The sequence below is a fragment of the Podarcis raffonei genome, chromosome 10 (genome assembly GCF_027172205.1).
Source record: "Podarcis raffonei isolate rPodRaf1 chromosome 10, rPodRaf1.pri, whole genome shotgun sequence".
NCBI classification, from domain to species: Eukaryota; Metazoa; Chordata; class Lepidosauria; order Squamata; family Lacertidae; genus Podarcis; species Podarcis raffonei.
Genome location: NC_070611.1, coordinates 40,725,556 through 40,746,630, shown reverse-complemented (window position 1 = coordinate 40,746,630; position 21,075 = coordinate 40,725,556). Strand labels below are relative to the sequence as shown.

The window sequence follows — 21,075 nt, the reverse complement described above, 5'->3', positions numbered from 1 at the left end:
TGACTGGATTGTGAAACTATTCCATTTAACAGCAACGTTGCTGGTCAAATGTCTTAAGTTTAGGAGTGACATGAGTATATAGAAATTGTTTATAAATTAAAAGACAAATATACACTCACCTTATTGTCTCAGTGGACTCCCAGTACCTGTGGGAGATTAAAATTGTAGAGTAACTCAACTCATTGCCTAGTGAGGGAAAGTTACAGGCTCACGTAAGAGGCCAAGCACACTTCTGCTGTGCATTTGCAGATACTTGCTTTTCTCCATTGTTTCCTTTCACACAGGAGGGGGAAAGTTCAATGGAATGCTGAATGTATTAATTGGGAGATGTGGGAATGTCCTTGAGAGGAGTATGTGGGGTGGGCATCCATGCCGTGGTTTAAACCTATTTGTTATTAACCCCTCCCCCTTTACTGGATAACATGCTTGTTCAGAGCTGCTAAGCAGTCCTTGTTCTTTAAATCTGCTAACTGCAGATTTAGCAGAGTGAGGTAATGTATCAGGAGTGTGGAGAAGGGGGTGGGGAGGCATTCTCTGTGAGCCATGCATAGTGCTACAAGGTAAAGTGTGGTCCAGACTTATACAAGGCTTTGCTTCCACACTGGCTGGATCACTGAACAGACACACTTGGGATAGACAACAACATGCTGTTGTGCATCCTAACATGTCAGAGGAAGCAGAGCAGAGAACAAGCGAGAGCAGGAGGTGGGGAGAAGTTACTAAATTGCTCAAACCCCAGGTAGAAGTTTGCCATTTCAATGAAGATCGAGCCCTTCTCCCCCTAGTGGAGTGTTCATTGTTCTGAAAGGGATAGCCTCGTACCCAGCAAGTGCAGCAGGTAGGGTTAAAGTAGACCAGGAGCAAAGAGATGGGGGCCTGAAATAACTGCCCCTTCAGGTACAAGAACAAGTATAGCATTTCCACGTGACATCACTGCAGGTCACTTGTGAGTTTATAGCATGTAGCTGATGTCAGAAATGGGTGTGAGAAGCAGGTAGTGAGCCTAACCACGAAGCAATATTTGTAAGCAAAATTCTCAAGTTTGTGGACACATCCACAAAATGAAACAACAGTCAGGGACATGGGAGGCAAGCAAGAGCGTTTCTTCTTGAGTAGCTTGGGCATACAGGCAATAGGCAGCAATTCTGTATAGGTTTATCTGAAAGTAAATCCCACTGAACGCCATGGGGTTCTTGGGGTGCAAAGCATGTTGTGTACCACTAAGATGTGGTCCCTGCCCTCAACTACAAGCACAGAAAAACTTCCAGGCCACAGAAGGAGGTGAAAGTCACTGTTCCCAATACTTAAATCTGAATTTTATTGCTACATAAAGAAGCTACAGTCTTTGAAGATTGTGTTTCAATTTTTTTTTATTTTGGAGGATCATTTCAGATATAAAAAGTCAAAATTCTTACATCAATCTTTAAAAGAAAGCCATGCACACAGCTCAAAATGTTTACAACTTAACTTGTAGTTTTCCTTCAAACGTTTTACTTCTCAGAAGCATGTTGAGCATTTGTTCCAACATTTTGACAGTAGCCCTGGTTAGTCTGCAATAAGCACTCAGGATGGTATTTTTACTTTTAATAGCCTCTATAACCTACATAAATACTCTTGCAATGTTGGTATGACATGTTCCCAATTAACTATTCACTGTAACAAACTCCCACTGTATTAAGTCAAGACCTGCCTATACTTCTCTGGTATACCTTCTGACTTTGCAAACCATGTCTTAAGATACTGAAGACATGGACTGCCCTGTGGAATCTGGTCCTAGTCAACTTTTATTTCCCTGCCTTGTGAAGCCAGCTACAGGTTCAAAGGTCACTTAGGGGGAACACTGGCCTAGTTCCACAAGAATGCTTCACTATATACTAATCCCTCAGCATTTTAATGTCAACCCTGAACCCCTTACTGGAGTTATTTGACTATGGTTTAATCTTGACAGAAGAGGTCTTAGCTGTTATTTGACACATTCATGCTGTCCGGTCTATTCTTCCAAATGACAGAAATAGACAATGTTTCTGTGTTCACTTGTCTATAAGTGAAAATGCAACAATGGCAGCTAAATAATACAGTGGACCTCTTGTCATTCCAGTGTTATGTTGCAAGACAGACTTTAGAAGTCAGTATGAATAAGGGGCTTTATCTGAAGTTGCATAGGCAGAAGAGATCTGTACACCAATATATTTAAAACTGTATGTGGCACAGCAGCCTGGAGTATTTATAAGCCATCACCTTTGATTTGGTTAGCACTGACAACTGTACATTTGTACATAACACATAAATGTTAGAAACCAAAGTATTCATGCATTACCAATATGTAGCTTCTCTATGCTTGGCTTGGTTTTATGTTCCAAAAGCAAAAGTTGAGATGAAAGCAGTTATAGTAACCAAAAACTAATTAAAATTGCTCTTACTTCCATCACTGTGATGAACAAGAGACATTTCTCATATTATCATCATCATGTGGTTAGTGATAAGTGAATAAGAGTGTGGGGTTGAAGTGCTGACTTAGGAATCAGGAAAAACGCATACTTGTTAACTAGCCATTTCCTTAATCCGATTAGTGTACAAAGTTTCACATTGATGGGTCTGCCACCAGTCTACTATGAATGTTCTTTTGACCATCTGAATCAGAATATGGAAAGTAAGGCTCTTCAAGCACAAAACTGATGACATCTACGGCTCCACTCAGATTCTCTGAAGCCAGTAACTCCTGGAAGTTCTAACCTGAGCAAGATGTTGCAAGTCCATCTCCAGTTAATAGTACTTACTTATGGCTCTTGAAGCAACACTCACAACCAAACCTCTTACGGATGTTCCTTGCTTAAATGCATTTCTATGGCACTATGTGTGATTCCCACATGTTTCTAGAAGGAAAGCATATGGCACCAATATTTTCCTTAAAAACTGTAACAGCACGTGGGTTAATTTATAGCAGCATTTTTACCCAATGTATTGGAAGTTAGTGTGTAAGTTTGCCACCTTTTTCTCAGACAGGATTCCTGTGCCTTTATCTGTTATGTGATGAGCAGGAACTCACTAGGTGAAGATTCGGTGAGTGAGCTATTAAAGATTCTGCTGGTTACATAGCTATTAAGACACAGAAGTCCTAGGTAGTAACCTACTGGTGTGAGCAACAGAGTATTTACATTACCTTTTCTTTCCACTTTACACTATACACCAGTTGGATTATTTACAGTGGGTTTATGTTACATAGAAAGAATGAGAAGAGACAGTTTCATAATAGAGGTAGTTCTTTACCTCAACCACAGTAATGACTTGAGGGATCAAGGGAAAGTTCAGCGTACAGTAAATGCTTTTAGAGATTTCTGAAATTAGACTTCATATAATTTAGAGAATCTCTATAGCCATATTTTAGTTGCAAGCATTAAAACAGGATTAGAACCCCATTTAGTCTGCTTTTTTTCCTTAAAGCTCAGGACAGTTCTCTTCCCAATAGTGATCCAAATCATGTGTTTTGGAAACTGGCTGGAAGAAGCTGGGATGGTCCCCAGTAGTGAATCAAGACCTGCTGGAATAGCAGAGAAAGCCAAGGCTGACTTTGGCAAGAGGAGAGCAAGCAGGTTAAGGGGTTGGCATGTTAGCATTTTTCTCGAATCTGCCTGTTTGGCTAATAATTGTAAGCAAGAGCAGTGTGAAGGATTGGCAGAGGCAGACAAGCTGGCACTACTCTGGTTAGGATTTGTAAGTGAAATATTTGGGGAGGACACTTCTTGACATAGAAGGCACTTCTTTGTTGGTTTCTGCTGCCTTTTAACTTGTCCAACAAATTTTGTACTGAAGTAGGGAAAGAAGGATGACTAAATTAAAAACAGTTTCCCCAAAATAGCATTTTTTGATTTTTAGGAAATTTAACAAAATTAAGCCAGACTCAAATGCCAAATTACAAATTCACTCCTGTTGTTTTTTTTTAATCGGGTTTTTAAAAGCCACAAAGAGGACCATTTAAGGCATCTTTAAGAATTCCCTGTATGGCTTTGGTTTGTTGAAATATTAAACATTGCTAAAAAAGAAAGAAAGAATGTATATGTCTGAACATAAAGTGTTCACACACTCAATTTAAATGACTATACACATAGCACATGACCACTAACACATCTCCCCTTGTGATGGTGAACAAAAAAGTAGCTGAATTTTATCTTACAGTTGAGGGCAACCCAGAAGTCTGTGCAGGAGTAACATATAGAGAGTTGTTATCAGGATGGGAAGAAACCACAGAATTTCCATTGGTTGGTGAACATCCCAGTTTCAATTTTTCCAAGTACTCTGCATGTACTGGCTTGTGACACTGAAGGACCTTGATTGCATCTTCAACTTTAAACCACTCTCTTTTCCTTCCTACAACATGAAAAGAATAAATGTTTCAAATAGTGGACATTTTGAACCTTACAATCTGTCAACTTAAAGTTGGCAAATGTGGCTGAAACATTCTAAAGAATCCCCCCAGAGATCCACCCACTATTTAAGGGCACTTAGTAGTGGCAAGCAGGATTGTGAAAAACAAGGGTATTAACTACAGACAGCCAAGATCTTCAACTCTGTTCATAAAATTCCTAAGTTGGTCTTATGATGTTAGGTGCTGAATAAGGATCATGAACATTTGGAGCTATAAATAAAGGCTTCTAATTACCACAGTTGGCTGAATGGTTCACTGTGAGACTAACAGGCTGGTGTCTACTTTTATTAATGTATTATGTTAATTATGTGCAAATTAACATGAAAGTTAGTTTGTCCATCTGTTCCCTTGCCAACAAGCAAATAGCCTGCTTTTTATCTATCTTACCCTGTTCTGATTCATTAGAAGTATATGGCATTCTGAATATTACTCATTATCCCAAGTTCTTTCAACCAATTAGTAGTTTAAAGTATCCGTAAAAACAGCATGCCATGGAATGTCAAACTGGAATCAAACACAACATTTATCTACTTCCATAAATTATTTTATTAATGCTATTAGAGCAGTGGCCAATTAGTGATAAAATAAAATGGTGCTGGCTGCTCTTGAGTTATCCTTTGAACCTTTTTAGTACACCTCTAACTTTAATAACTTGCGGCATCATGCTTCTTGAACACCAGTTGTGTGAAAGCTGTCCTAAAAATAGCATGGTTCTGATACTGCATTACACACTTAGCACATGCAGGGTTGAAAATTTCTTGCCTATATTAACCGAATCCTCCCAGTCTTCCAGGATTTCAGTCACTGTAAGAACATAAACATAAGTCCTATGTTTCCGGTCTTGATTCTGCTTCAGTAGGAAGAAGAGAGAACAGACATATTAATTCACACTTGCAACATTAGATAGCTATTTACTTAGAATCACTTATATACTATCTTTCCACTATAATATAGCCCTCAAGGTGCCTAAAATTCAAACACTGCAACAAGATCATTTAAAAATACAATGGTACACATACAAATTCAAAAGTTTAAATGGGGGGGGGAATATAAATTAGAACTGTTTTAAAAAAAAGTCAATGGAAAAACAAGTGAAAAGCAAATGTATACTGTTGGTAGCAGTACAGAAACATGTCAGTCTTCTAAGAGGCAGCTATGAGTTCTCTTGGCAAAGCTTTACCTCTCATTTAAATTGGAGCCAGTTGAGGCATGTGTGAGTGTCTGGAGGCAATTGGAGGATGGATGGCAGTTAACAGATTGAACTTGAATCCTGACAAGACGGAAGTACTGTTTCTGGGGGACTCCCTAGTCCTGAATGGGGTAACTGTGCCCCTGAAGGACCAGGTACACAGCCTGGGGGTCATTTTGGACTCACAGCTGTCCACGGAGGCACAGGTCAATTTTGTGTCCACCGAACCAGAGTGAAACATGGTCTGGTTATTTCCTATTTGGATTACTGCAATACACTCTACCTTTGAAGGTGACTCAGAAACTACAATTAACCCAGAATGTGGTTGCTAGACTGGTGACTGGGAGCAGCCACCGGGACCACAACACCAGTCCTAAAACATCTACATTGGCTCCCAGTACGTTTTTGAGCACAATTCAAAGTGTTGGTATTGACCTTTAAAGTCCTAAATGGCTTCAGACCTGTATACGTGAAGAAGCATCTATGCCCCCATTGTTCAGCCTGGACTCTGAAGAAGCCCTTCTGGCAGCTCTCTCATTGTGGAAAGTGAAGTTACCAGGAACCAGGCAGAGGGCCTTCTCACTAGCCCCACCCCGTGGAACACCCTCCCATCAGATGTCAAAGAGATAAATAATTCTATGACCTTTCATAGACACCTGAAGGCATCCCTGCACCAGGAAGCTTTTAATATGTGATGTTCTGTTGTGTTTTTGTATATTCTGTTGGAAGCCATCCACAGTGGCTGAGGCAACCCAGTCAGATGAGGTGGGGGTACAAAATCATCGTGATCATCGTCATCATGAACTTTGATGTTAGAAACAGGGCTCCACTTTTTCTATCTGCATATATTTCATTAGGAAGTGCGGATTACAGCATCTATCCAGGAGTTAAACTAACATTCTCTGTTCACTGCTTGAAAACTAGAACTATACAAAAACCCCAATCCTAATCACATTTCCTTTCAAATCTTTGTTGCATTTATTAGGTCAGTCACTTTGCAGACCAGCAAAAATGGGATCCTAGAGACAATTCTTATTCTACTATATTTTCACCCATTATGCAGGTACTGGATAGTGTCCCCATCACAATCAGCACAATTTACTGAATCAGCTCCTTTTAATATCTTCCCTACTTATAAATATTTTGTACATGAATGTCAATATTTTTCTATTCCCAAACCTGACTTATTTATATATGAAGTGTAGAAGGTATTCAAATTATCAGCCCTTAATTAAAATACCTGTTTTCCAAGATTCCAACCCTTCCGCATTAGAAATGCAAACTACATTTCACAGCATGTACATCACAGAATATATATTTTTAAACAGCTCACCTCAAATATTCCCAGCAATCTGCCTAGTTTTCCCTTTACTCCAGCCTGCAAGGAATAAAGATAATCAGATATTTTCCCCACAAGCAATTGTTCTTACGGATTCATTACAATATTCAAAACCAATGTTTAATTTACTAGCATGTCCAATAATGGTTTCATGATCTATTAAATCTGTGCCCTAGCCAGAGTCTCTTTAGTTTTCCTGAAAGCTAAGGAGCAGGGAGCACATTTTTCTGATTATCAAATTTTTTCAGACACACAACTAAATTTGAGAAGCTTCTAACAGAGCACCTGCTTTTCTTTCTTTTACAGAGTTTACAGTTAGGAAGCATGTGAGTAATAAAGCAAAAAGTGTGTAGGAATTTAGCATACTTAAATAATGTAGCTAGTTCCATTCTGGCTCCCACTTTTAAAAAACTTTTATATTAATGATTTGGGGCTATATTTAGCCAATGCAAACTCCCCCACTCTGGTAATTAGGAACAGAAATATCTGCATCTTGATGAATGCAGATGATTTAGCGCCCCTCTCAGGACTGGGCCTCAAACATCTCTTAGAGGTGCTCAGCACATACTGTAAACTATTTCCTAGCTGAGATGTAAAACTTCTAAGATTATCCGTACATTCAAAGAATATTTCATTCTGTGATAAGTGCTTCTTAAGTAGCACATCCTGGAAATTTCAGTTTATTTATTTGATTCACTACCTGCCATGAGATTACAAGGAGGTTCACAGCAATTTAGAAATGCATTTTTAAGAACAGTTTAAAATAAATTACAGGCACAAGAATAGGGTGAGACCTATAAATATCTAACTCAAAGGCCAGAGTGAAGAGGGGCCTCTTCAAGCAAACAACAGGAACTATGTAAGGAAGGTGTCAGACACATATAATGAAGGTGTCCCTCCTCTGTCCGGAGGGAATTCCACAACTTAAGGGCTGCCTCTCCTGTACCAACACACAAATGTCTGATGGCTGTGGAATTATCAAGATTAGAGGAAACTGTAGCCCGGAAAACAACTCTAACCATGCAATAAAGCAGAAGAGTCCTGTGTGGTCTCAAGTGTTTGGCAGACCCAGCTGATAGGCATCTGTTGGAAAGTGTTTCATTTAAATTAGGAACAATTCAATTCTTTCAGTAAGCTATTATCTTTATAGCCAGCATCTCATGAACACGAGAACAGCCATGCAGATGGCTATTGTCATTTATAACAGGTCTGCCACATGCCTGTCCTAGGAGGGGAGTAGCCCTTGTCTATGTGGCTCTCAGTTAAGTTCAGAGAATGAACTTAAAAAATTCAGTTAAAATTCAGAGAATGCATATCCATACAGCATTTCAAGCTGAGAGTTCTTTACCTCTTCATAGACTTCTCTGACAGCAGCTCCACCAGGTTCCTCTTCTGGTTCCATTCCTCCACCTGGAACAATCCACTGATCTGGGTACCGGCTGCTACTTACTAAAAGAACCTGCAAAGAAAAAGATTTTCTTATGACAGTGTGAATTAAAACTCAGTGAGACTTCATGAAACCAGACTGATATTTTGTGAAGTTAACAAAATGTTTAAGATGTCCACCAAATGGTACTCAAGGGAGCCAACAATATCAAATATATGTTAACAGATCCAAGCTTGGGTGACAGGCTATAAAGTTCAAGAATTCTGCACTCCTTCCCTTGCATCAAACTTTTATATACATATTAAAGTCAGATAATATGTCAAGTTTTGAGTATGCTTTCCTGGATGTTTCCATATTTGGTTCACAGTCAACTTACTGCAAGACTGTCAGTTTTAATAAAATATGACCCAATTAAGTTACCCAAAAAATAAAATAGCTGTCTATTCAAAGCATTTCAGACACGACTGCAAATGTTTTAATAAGTAGAAGGACAGTAACAATGGAAGCAGAACCCAATTCAGAACATCAAGATAATGTTCTTGGAGAAACCCAGACCAAGATGACAACTTATTCAGGCCAATACAGACTGAATTAGATACCCAATTCCTCTGTGTCTACAGTGGAAGTCCAAAGCCCATTCTGGACATGAAAATCTGTGTATGCACCAGTGTGTTAATGCGCACACAGGTTGAAGAAACCTAATACTTTCCATGTGCACTTTTGTGCACATTCTTGTGCTTTCAACTGAACTCAGTGGGTTACTTTTTTTTAAGAAAAAAGTGTGTCATGACCAGCCTCACTAGCAGCCCACAAAGGATTGCTTCCATCCTAGTGCTGAGGGCAGTTTCAGCCACACATTCTACAGTAAAATGCAAGGGTTTAGATGCAGAACCATTACCTTTCCTATTATATTAAAACATTAAACACAAGAAAGCTAGACTGTGATTCAACAAAGCAAATACAAATCTGTACAGGCTTCTTGGATTCTTACAATTCAAAGCAACTAATTGTTTAGATTCCATACTTTAGTCTTATGAAGTTTACATTGGTTGGAAAGCCAAGCCAAGAAATAAATATGAGAGGAATTCTCCTGCACTTTCTAATGTAGCCGCCACAAGGAAGAGGGAAAGCATATTAAACTGGATTTAATTTTTATGGAATAGCTAAGAGCTCGTTCACACTTCCACTTGCCCCGTGTTTTCTAGGCAAAGGTCTGGGTGGTTCTGCTTTGGCCTGCTGCTTTCACCCAGAAAACCCACCCTTTAGCACTAAAGCGGACAAAAGGCAATCTGCAGAAAACCCAATTGCTGTTTTCCTGGGGGAAAGCGACAGGACAAGTGGAAGTGTGGAAGAACCCAGTGACTCAAATGCATTTGCCTTACATACTACAGTATTTCAGAATTTTAGATAGAATTTAACTGTTTTTAGCTGTGTGTGTTTTTAGGTATCTTGAATGTTTTGTGCTCTAGCTATGAACTGAGGATTCCAATTTCCTTTCAGTGAAGGAACTAAGTGTTTTCCATAGTCATGTGAGCAACCACCAACAATTATGAACACCATTATTCTTCTGTTTCAAAACACTCGGCTTAGTGAAATTGTTTCAATCAGCATTTACATTGATCACAGGCCTGAACAGAGATCCCAGTTACTAGTGCAGGGAGGAAGGAGTCATTGTTTGTCCTGTCTGGAGCTTAACTACATGGCTTTGTACCATTACATAAGATTCAGAGCCATGACATATCATAACATGACAGTGTTTTGAATTACGGACCCTAGCATTAGTGAAGAAAATGCATGTGTTTACAACTCAAGTATTTATATTAAATAAACTGAATGTAATCCAAAGAGTTTCAGAACACATGTCAGATTCATTAGGTACAGATCAAATTGTACAAGATAAATATACCATGCTATCATATACTCAGTTTTTTTAAAAAAAATACAAGATTCATAATGATGTTAGAACTGAATAATCCCCCTTACTTTCTTATATAGGAGAAATAAACATGATTGATCCAGGATAATTTGGGAGTCTCTCAATAGTCTTGCTTTCCTACAAATCAATACAGTTGGGAAGATTACCCTCCAGAAAAGTATGGTCCAATCACAACAAATTTCCACAAAGGCTATTCACATTCATCATGACACTTATATATAGTGCAGAGACGTATTATAGACATTTTCCAACTCATCGAAGTGCAATCACTGGTTCTTAGAACAGTGCTGGAGACTCTCTGACTTGTGGCCCATTAGACCTCTGAATAAAGTATGAGAGGCCATTTGCTCACCTGTCAGTCACCGGATGTCAGGTGTGGAGATCTGTTCTCTCTTATGTAATCTATGGGATAAGCCTGTGTTTGACAATAAAAGCCAGTATTTCCACCCACCTAGAAGGTATTTGCTTGCAATCCCAGCTTGAATTCAAGCCAGGGCTGTGAAAGAAAAATCTTCCTTTGGAGCTGCTGTTTGAACTTTGATTCACCTGACATCATATGACTCAAGGGGTTGACAGGTCAGTGCCCTGCCCACCTGTCAAATGCCCCAGAGAAGATGGGTCAAATCTGGACCCTCCATCCAGATCTAATTCCTCCCCCCAGTCTTAGATTTACAACCAAGAAGGTACAGTGGTACCTCGCAAGACGAATGCCTCGCAAGACGAATGCCTCGCAAGACGAAAGGGTTTTTCGTTTTTTGTGTTGCTTCGCAAGACGATTTTCCCTATGGGCTTGCTTAGCAAGACGAAAACGTCTTGCGAGTTTGCTTCCTTTTTCTTAAAGCCGTTAATACCCAGCGAATCCGCGCTCCGCAAGACGAAAAAAATCGCTAGACGACACAACTCGCGGAACGAATTAATTTCGTCTTGCAAGGCACCACTGTATGCCCAGAGGAAATAAAGTAGGAATGGTGCTATGTGTACTAATGCACTGAACAGCGCTATTCCTGTCCACCTGCATTCTTTTGCCATACTCACAGATACCAATCTATTGTATTCTACCTTGTGCATCAACAAACAACCTTGGCAGATGCGCGCAATGCTTTTATCAAAACTCCAGATTTCTTTCAAGGCTTAATGAAAATGTCAAGAAACCTGTTTGCTATTGCTTGGGAGCAAACAGCAGCCACAGCACTGGGTTCTTCCAAACTGATAGTTCCTAGTGCTGATCAAACATGGCAATTCTGCATGCAGATTACATCAAAGAACACTTTTCCACACCTCAGGGTGGAAGCAGGATGTATGCACATAAAAAGTGGTGTGTTCCATTCACACTAGCAAGCATAGCACAGCTAAGAGAGAGCACATTTCTGTTTGAGTGCTAAAGTGCTTTTTAGTTTATGTAGGCATTTCAATCTCACATTTGGCTATGAAAATCCCCCAAGACAACTCACAACAGAGCAAAAACATAAAATATATAATCTACTTCTTGCACAACTGTCAAGATTGTTTTAAAATGGGAGGCAACTCCCAGCAGCAGATCCCACAATATGTTCCTCCAAAGTTCTGGAGTGCTCAAACAAATCCTTGCTTCATTCTCTCTTCAGCAGCCAACTTGTCCAGCCAGGCAAATTCTAAGCATTATCAGCCATGCCTGATAATGTCTTGGAAGAGTCATTTCCTTGCTCAGTATTTAAACACTATCACATGTTCTACTGCACATTTATTTATTTATTTATTTATACACATATGGTGTGTGAGAAAAATGGCATTCTAGACTAAATTAAATATTAAGAACATACCAATAAAATGGTGCTGGCAGAATTATGAAGATGTGCAGGCAAGCCTTTTGACACACAAAGCTCACCTTTGTTAGAAAGAAGTTGGAGCTACTGTTCTACCCTTTCTAAAGAACAGTGATTTGATGGCACAATGTATACTTCCCATAAAAATAAGTAAACAAAGTGTGACTACTCAAGGGCAAAAATCATGTCTTTAGTTTATTGACATTTAGCAGGTCTACACTGATCATGCTCACTTCTAACAAGAAAAAGTCCTAAAGTGAAGGAAGACGTTAAAGAAGGAAATTAGAAAAGAGACAGCTAATAGCGTTGGTAGCTTAAGGCTGTTCAGGTCTCTCTTATGAACAGTGCAGTCCCTCTTAACTTTTCTGGGCAGCTGACAGACCAACAAGAAGTTCTTTCTGCAGCTACTAAATGTTGCTGGAGAGGTTTCAGTAACTATAACAAGGATGCCAAAGCAACTGACTGACTGCAGGGTTACTCCCCCACAAAACACCTTTTTTCACCCGTTTCAGTGTGCAAGTCATTAGGTATTCACTTGAGCCAGAGTCCACCTGACTGGTCTTGAACCAAAGTGGACTGTGTGACTGACAGACTCACCTTTGTAAGCTAAATGTTAAGAAACTATTTCGAGTTCCATGTATCCACTGTCAAAATGTTCCATTTTTTCAGCCAAGGCAAGGACAGTGCAGAAAGGTCATTTACACTGCTTTTACCAATTCTGGCTATCATATGTTTGTAGACAGGAATGAAAAAGGCAACTTTTCAGCACCATTCTCCCTCTGGACAATAAAGAGTATTATGTTGTAACTTGAAATATGAAGGAAGAACCCCATAGACTGCCAGCTTACCACATGGTTTTGTCCCATTTCAGCTGAGAGTTAAGTTGTGAGTACTCCTTTTTCTATATTAAGCATTTTTTATTATACAGGAAATAGATTTTTAGTCATTACAACTTCTGTGTGAGGACTAACTTTCATCAAGAGAACTTACAGACCAGAACAGCCCCACTTCAAGAAGAAAAAAAGCTATTTGAATTGTATCAAATGTACCGAGATGCCAACTCTCTCTTCATTACTGGAAGCAATTAAGACCCTGCAGAGGCTAATTGAAAGTCACAAACAGTCTCTACCAACTGACAGTATAACGGCATGCTAGTATATAAGCATAAACTGTTACACAGAAATGAACATGTAACAGGCACTTGTAAAAGTCAGGATTACTGCAAATCTTGTCCTTTGTTAACAGAACACTTAGTTTCATATTACCGAAGCACCTGCAATCTCTGTGCTTTCATGATGACTAGTAAAACTCCTTGCTTTGCAAACACCAAAACTGTACCCAAGAGTCTTGAAAGAATTCTGAACTGCAATTATTTGCAGAATTTTCTGAAACACAATATCCTATTGAGAATGCAAAAAGAGGAATATGCCAGGATTGTTTCAAGATAATACTAAGAGACATAAATTAACTATTGCTATTGTTGAAACTCTGACAAATTAAGTTTTATCTCCACCACTGGAGGACCCCAGTACACACAAGAGGTCAACTAGTTTACACACAAAAATGGACAGTTTTTGTCCATATGTGTTTGTGGAATTTTGACCAGTGGATCTCTCAAGCCACTCACCCAAAGCTGCTAAACATTAAGGACAAGTAGTTGCCACAATACAGTTACTGTCTCATTCTTTGAATATATGTTACTTAAACCTAAAATAACAATTAAAAGATGCTGAGTATCTCACTTTTTAGTATAGCTGGAGCTCCCTCTACAGCCCCAATACTGTGCAAGAAGCCTATTGGAAGCATATACTGGCAATATTTAGCAAAACAATTCAGGTGTGCCAACAGACTTAAAGCAGTACTTTTGCTTTAAATTTGGACTCATTCAATTACATTGTTAGTAGCCCAGAACAGCAATGTGAAGTTTCAAACAATACAATTACAGAAACTATTCATACCAGCTTAGACTGCTCTACAGAAGTTTACACAAAAATAACTTTTTAGACAAAATAGCTAAAAGTAGTAGTTCCATGTGCCTAGGCAATATTTCTGGTTGCTAAATACCAGGGGCACAATATTTCTGGTTGAAATGCATTTTGTTTGGTTGGGTTTTTTGCCCTATGTTAGCAGTCCCCACCCACTTCAGCTTTAATCATGCCATGTCTCAGTTGTACTTCCCATCTAGCATATACTTCCAGAAGCAAGATCCAACTGTACCAGGGAATTGTATAATTGCATCACAGAATATGGAAAGCTTTTTCCTAACAGCTGATACAGCCAAGCCTACTTTTGGCAGAACTGCCTCTAGGTTGTGTGACAGAACCATTGTGTACTAGTGTTGGCAAAGGTAAATCTGTAGAGACTGTATTATGAAGTCAGGAATGCTTCACAGTTTCTCCCTACAACTACACTGCCTCTCAAGATGGCAAATGGCTCTTGGTACTTCTCGGGCATGTTTAATATTTTTTTCTGGTAAATGATATAATCAAAGGATAGAACAATAATATTCTGTACTTTCCAATAAAGGTCCACAGCATAATACTTGGCTTTTAAAAATCTGCTGTTTGCATTTTATGTGAACAGCCCAATTTAAAATGATAAATGAGACCATAACCTCCCTTTCAAGAAACTGGAGAAAAAGCAGCTGAAAGGCTACACCAACCTGCAGCCCAATTCTTATTCAAACAGATCACCAAGCTAAATGGTAAGTAACCCCAATTATGTATATACAGGAGAGTATCCTTAGTCTCATATTTTCAGTTCTCTCACATATCCTTATGGACAGCAACACAGAAAGGAAGCAACAGTGACAACAGGTTATTTGAAAAATTATTTAAAGAGGCTCTAGAAGACTTAGTAATGGCTTGATATGTCCCCAAAATATAAAAAATCTTGACTGCCTTTAACTTACCATCTGCTACATTAATGCATAGTCACATTTGCTATCTTACTTTGAAGTGCAAGAAAAACAGCAAAATGTAATGCTGTTAAAAAACTATACATGGTTAGAAGGTAGCAAAAGTAGATTTCAAGGGGGGTGAGCCTTCTTTTTCAGTGCAGACCTCTATCACAACTACAGTAGAAATCACTGTTCATGCATATGTATATCCATATATTTAAAACCAGAGGTAGTGTGGCATTTCAAAGCCTATTCAGTGTTATTAGATTCTATTATGCTGTATGCAGACATATGCATATTTAGCCTGTTGCAAAAGTGAAACTGCATGTCTGATTTATACATGCTGTTTGCCTTACAAACAGGTTTGAAACACACATTCATCCAAGCCCGCTGGGAGATATCCAATCAGTCACAATCAGAGTAGACCTGTTGTAACTTAAATGCATTGATTTCAGTGGGGCTACTCTGAGCATGTCTAGTATTAAATATCACCCACACAGCAGCCAACTCCTAGGGGCCAAGGCCCCCTCCCCAATATTCGAGGGGACTGACCCCCCCAAGTTGATGGGCATTGCCATTCAAATGATGTGTGTGCACCATCCCCTCTTTTATTCAAGTGGTCACCCCTAATGAGCCATTATAAACATGCTTCAAAACCACATCACTATGTCTGAGCTAACTGGGTAGCAACTGAACAGTAGACAACTACTCAGATATTAACTATTTACTCTGAACGCATCACAAAGAGATAGAGTAAAAAAAAGGAAAGTCATGTACAGGAGCTGCTTATGCAGATTGTTGTTGCATAAATAGGAACTAGTGCCGCCTACCTGTCTGCTCTGCTGTGTGTGTGCACGGGGGCGGGAGGGGGGTGTCTGTAAAAACTGACAGTCACAAAAGCAACTCGATCTCCCCGCTGTGGCAGAAGAGGTCATTGAACTCAAGCCATGCTGTTTTCGGAGGCAGCCAGATCTGTCCGACTAGTGTCAAATGTATTAAAGATGCGCAATGCTCAAGGCACAGTGTGCAACCCTTTCATTTCTGTTAAGTAGCCACTGGCGGGCTAAAAGACCAGCCGGCTTTATCCCCCCCCCTCTCTCTTTCACACACACACACACACACACACACACACAAAAGCACACCACGTTTTAAGACCGGCGGCAGTTTCAGCTCCACTCCCCCCCCCCCCACGTTCCAGCCACAACCAAGTCACCTAAATAAGCCGACCTTGGGTCACCCCATCTCTCTTGCCTTACAGAAGCGGGCTCGGCCCCCTCCTCGGCCCCTCCGACTAGGCCTGCCTCGGAGGGGGGGGGAGAGAGAAAAGTGGGTCTTAGCCCCCTGGCGACCACGCATCCCGCGCCAAAGCCCAGCCCCGGAGAAGGGACGGGGAAAGCGGGCAGGAACCCTCGAGGATCGCGAGAGGGCGACAAGCCCGGCCTGCTCCGCAAAGCCCCGCACACAAAGGGGGTCCCAGGCAGCGGGAAGGAAGGGATGGCGGGGTGGGCAGCGAGGGAGGCGGAAACTGGGCGCGGCACCAGCGCCGCGAGAGGGAGACGCGGCCCGACCCCCACCCCCCCAAACCGCCCTCACCTCGTCCTCCCGCTCGCTGCGGAAGCACAAGCACGCCGCCCGCTTCTTGAAGCCCTCCCGGTCGTAGGTCCGCGTCTGGTTGGGCTTGAACTTCATCATAGAGGCAGAAATAATAATGCCGCCGCCGCCTCTTCCTCCGGTCCCCGGCACTGCGCCTATTCCAGTCGCGGCGACGGCTGAGGCCCCGGCGCTCTCCCGCTTCGCTCTCCGGCCCGCTCCGAGGGGCGGCGGCGGCGGGGCGAGAGTGAGTCCCGTCGTCAAGGGAGGGAGGGAGGGAGCGAGCGAGCGAGGGAGGAGGAGGAGGAGGAGACGACGACGCGCTTTTCCTCTCAGGGGGACCGAGCGCCGCGAGGAGCGGAGGCGCTGCCGGTGTCGCGGCCGCCCAGGAGGAGTCCACGCCGCGCCATGGAGACGCTCCGACTGCTGGCCCGCTGCCGCCTTCCCGCCGGCGCCTCTGTCCCGGAGCTGCTGGAAGAAGCGCTGCGCTATCTCTTCGCCGCCCCGCCCGCCTCAGTCAGCCGCCCTCATCCGGCCCCCTGAAGCGCCGCCACTCGCCGCTCCTGCGGCCGCTGTACCCACTATTTAACTGTAACGCGCATTCCTCCACCCGCCCGCAGCGGCCCGGCCTCCGCCGCTCACTACGCAGGCGCAGGGCCCGCCTCGGAGGAGGGGCTGGCGAGGGAGGGGCGGGACGAAGTGAGGAGGCTCCATGGGCTGATCTTGGGGGGAGGGGGTGCCCTAAGGCGAGGCAGCCTCCTCGGCCCCGATCCCCTCAGCCTGACGTGAAAGGAGGAGGGCCTAGCTGGTCCCGGGGCGGCTGGCTGCCTTACTTCCCTCGCGCAATAGCGCCCAAACTAGAGGCTTTTGCAATTTGGAAGCGGGAAAAGCGCCTCCCTTTCTTTTCAATGAGAGTTGCCCCCCCCAACATGCCATATTTGTAGTGATGACTAGTTTAAACTCGCGCAAGCATTGACAAAAGAATTTCATAGTTTAGGGAGTGCGCACGGACAAGGCTCGATCCAGTTCACTCCGGATGGCAGCCGCCCGGGCTGTGTACAGGCAACTCTCAGTAGGGCTCTTCCTTTAGGTATAGGATTGCAGAGAATGGTGCGCATCTCCCATATCAGATCCTTCAGTTTCTCAATGAATGGGAACTCCGAGGAATATGAGTGGCGCCTCCGTTTCCACTTGGTACTCCAAGTGCCTCATTTGTCAGTAGGGCAAGGTGGAGAAAACAGGTGCCCAGGCGCTGGGAGTATCCCCCTGAATATAAGTGCTACACCCGCAGCGAACTAGACTGGTTCCTGAGCTGACGATGCAAAATGGTTGAACTGCAATGTGAAATTCTGGACCGTTGCAGTCAAGCAAAACTAGGATATGGGAACTCCTACCAAAGATCTCGCATTAATATACCAACCCTGAACTTCACATGGAACACAGCAGCAGTGGAGTGCAAAAGTGCGCTTAGCCCTTGGGTTCTCCCAATAAGTGCCTGATAAATTCTGGACATGGTTCCATTATATTTTGAAGTATTACACATAGTCCAATATGGAATTATGATGTCATGAGGGTTCAAAAGCCTTTATAGTCAAAACAAGTATCTATACCCTGCAAGTTTTAGCTAAGATTACAAGTGAAGCAACATTTATCTGAGTACTATCAACAGGCTGCCTTTCCCCCCACCCCAATAGAGTCTGAAGATATGAAGATTAAACATTTACAGATGTATTTCTTTTTTAAAAAATCTTGCCTTATCTTAAGTGGTCACCTAAAGAAATACAAGGTTGTCTCCAAATAGTTTTACTCAGAACTGGCCCATTGAAATTAATAGATCTAAGTCATGTCCTTTAATATTAATAGGCTGCTCTGAGGGCTAACACTAGATACAGCCCATGGTGTTTAGCATTTCACTTTATTGCTGCATCACTGATGGGATAAGCAATATAGCTAAATACAGTTTATTAATGCACTGTTAACTAGCTCTATTGTAGGTAGCCTATGTGATTAATAGAAATGGAATATTCTATGTTTGAGTTGTGCAATCAAACAAAAGGGATGTCTGATTACTCTTACATCCTGACCCACATCCCTACAGAATTAATCAGAGCAAAACTTTCAGAATATGATCTGCTCAGACAGTGGTCATAAATGGAGGTCCCCACTGAAGTGTGTGCAGGAATGTCCTATGAAGACTGAGTTTACCTCTATCTTTCTGTTTTTACTTTCTATATTGCATTTCCCCTTATATGATCACATTGCCCTTCTTGGCACTGGAGTAATAATGCCACACCAGCCAAAGACTTCTTTGGAAATCATTCCTATATCTGAGGCTTGTCCAGAGTGTCTGTTTTGGCTAGCAGGAGCAAGTAGGAATGATGAAAGTAGCAGATAAAAAGGATAACTGTCTGAAGGAAAGATCCTAAAAACCCAGCTCAAAGCAGTTCCTTTTGTATCTCCTATTACAGCTCCCTGCATTCTTCTAGGAACCTGGGAAAGTCCCTTTCTGGGCGTGTTTCAGATGCATGCAATGGCAATAACTTTTACAAACTGAAGACAAATACTACTGTTTTCAGTGCTCCATGACAGATGTTAGCATCTCTCTTATGGTTCTTTCCCCCACCCCCATGGATGGTTCTCCCAGGCACATTTGTACTGGAGCCAAGACTTATGCTGCAAATCTAATTTTGCTGTCATTTCAAAACAAGAAGCAACCATGCTCTTTTGGCTCTTAGCCAAGCAATTCGTTGCATATTTGTGTGCGAGAGAGAGCTAAGGATAAGCGAAGTTGTTGCATTTGTTAAAAGTACTAATGTGCAGATAGATTAGCTTGCTTCTTCAAGTGTACTGGAAACCTAACCTGTAGGGAGATTTTATTTATATATATATATATATATATATATATATATATATATATATATATATATATCTGGGTTGTCCTGGGTTCCTGGGTTGTCCTGGTTTGAAATCCTGGTACCCTAACTTTCATTATGTATGTATGACTGCCATAAGGTTGTAGCGTCCAGTCATCTCCTGTCCTGACAGTGATGAACGTTCATGTAAATGTTCTCCAGTGACAGAAACTAGATCCCAGGCTGTTTGTCCATACGCCAAGTGAAGTAAAATAGAATGTGGTGCAACTTCTGTATAATAAACAGTCCATGTTTTGGATATGCAGTAACATCTCCGTGGCACCTTTTCTGCCTTTGACCTTGCATTTCGGTCATATGCTATTCTTGAAATTTATCCAGGGCCTGGATTCCAAGCAATAATCAATTCAGAATACACACAAAATGTTCATTTTAAGCCTTACAAGTTAACAGAGGCTGCAATCCTAAGCTTTCCTACCCAAAAGTAAGTCCTACTGAATTTCGTGGAGTTAACTCCTTGTTAAATGTCATTAGGATTGAATCCACAGGTGCATGTCTTAAGCCATCCTTACAAGATTACCTATGCAGTACTTGTTGAATGGCAGCAAAAATGTGGCAGATCATGGAAGGCAACAAGTTTAACTCTAAAAACATGGACTTTCATAGGAAAATGTTTGCTTCTGGTGTGTCAAAACTGAAGCTGAAGTCTGCCGTCAATTTTAGTTCTCAAGTACAGTTGGTTTGTGGCACTTCAATCTGAAACATACCACTTGGGAGTCCAGCTCATTTTCAAGGACCCATAAATTCTGTGCCAAGTGTTTAGAATCAGTATCAGTTCACTAGACCCCTGCCTGCAAAGTTAAAGTTGCAATGAGAGAGAGAGAAAATGAAAGCAGTTTCTTGCAAAGAGAACTATATTTAATATTCTCAGGACTGTTTCTGCTGGTTTAGAATCCATCAAGTAACAGAGATCAACAGATCAATTTCACACAACCATTTCATGCTTATTGTGAGTTTTACATATGCTTGTCTATTTTTTGTTGCACTTATGTTTACCATAAGTTTCCTTTGCATGTTAAATGTATTTTTAACCAATTACGTTAAAGCTAAGTAACAGTGTATGCTGCAGCCCATTGGCAAGACACATAAATTAAACTGTGTTATGTCTACTCCCAAGCATAATAATAATAATAATAATAATAATAATAATAATAATAATTTATTTATACCCCACCCATCTGGCTGGGTTTCCAAGCCGTTAGTTTTAATATAATAAATTAGAAATAGAGACAATTTACCAAACTTCCCTGTTATGTAATTATTCTGCATCATTGTACGAAACAGTTCTGGTCACTTTCATCTGAAAACTACACCATGATGGTAAAACACAGAATTCATTCAACGTATCAGGTAGCAGCTTCCCACTTTCACAACCAATACCTGATCAGATATGGAATCTGCTTCTGGCTACGGAAGTGATGGTGTGACAAACCTTAACAAGATAGGAATGGACTACAGAAATCCTAGCCTGCAGGAAGGGCATGTAGTAGAAACATCATGGTGCTGAATCTTATTCACTCTTTTTTTCCATCCTGGAAAACATTAAAGTACTATTCAGCCTTCTTCTTTGTCGAGACCAA

The 21,075-nt window shown here is 41.3% G+C and overlaps 1 protein-coding gene across 6 annotated transcripts in view; it reads right to left on the bottom strand.

The window, feature by feature from the left end:
* Positions 1 to 1,352: 1,352 nt before the first annotated feature.
* The window catches only part of NUDT4 (nudix hydrolase 4), a 97,161-nt gene continuing 77,438 nt past the window's right edge, over positions 1,353 to 21,075 (bottom strand). For 2 of the 6 annotated variants that reach the window (XM_053406385.1, XM_053406387.1), the window contains exons 3-6: positions 8,300 to 8,410; positions 6,946 to 6,990; positions 5,156 to 5,273; positions 1,353 to 4,365 (exon numbers count right to left, since the gene is read on the bottom strand). In XM_053406385.1, the coding sequence (XP_053262360.1) occupies positions 4,163 to 4,365; positions 5,156 to 5,273; positions 6,946 to 6,990; positions 8,300 to 8,410 (477 nt within the window). In that variant the 3' untranslated portion in view covers positions 1,353 to 4,162. Of the gene's footprint in view, positions 4,366 to 5,155; positions 5,274 to 6,945; positions 6,991 to 8,299; positions 8,411 to 16,568; positions 17,204 to 21,075 lie in introns of those variants that run through there. The other 4 variants (XM_053406381.1, XM_053406382.1, XM_053406383.1 and 1 more) reach the window with 4 other exon arrangements.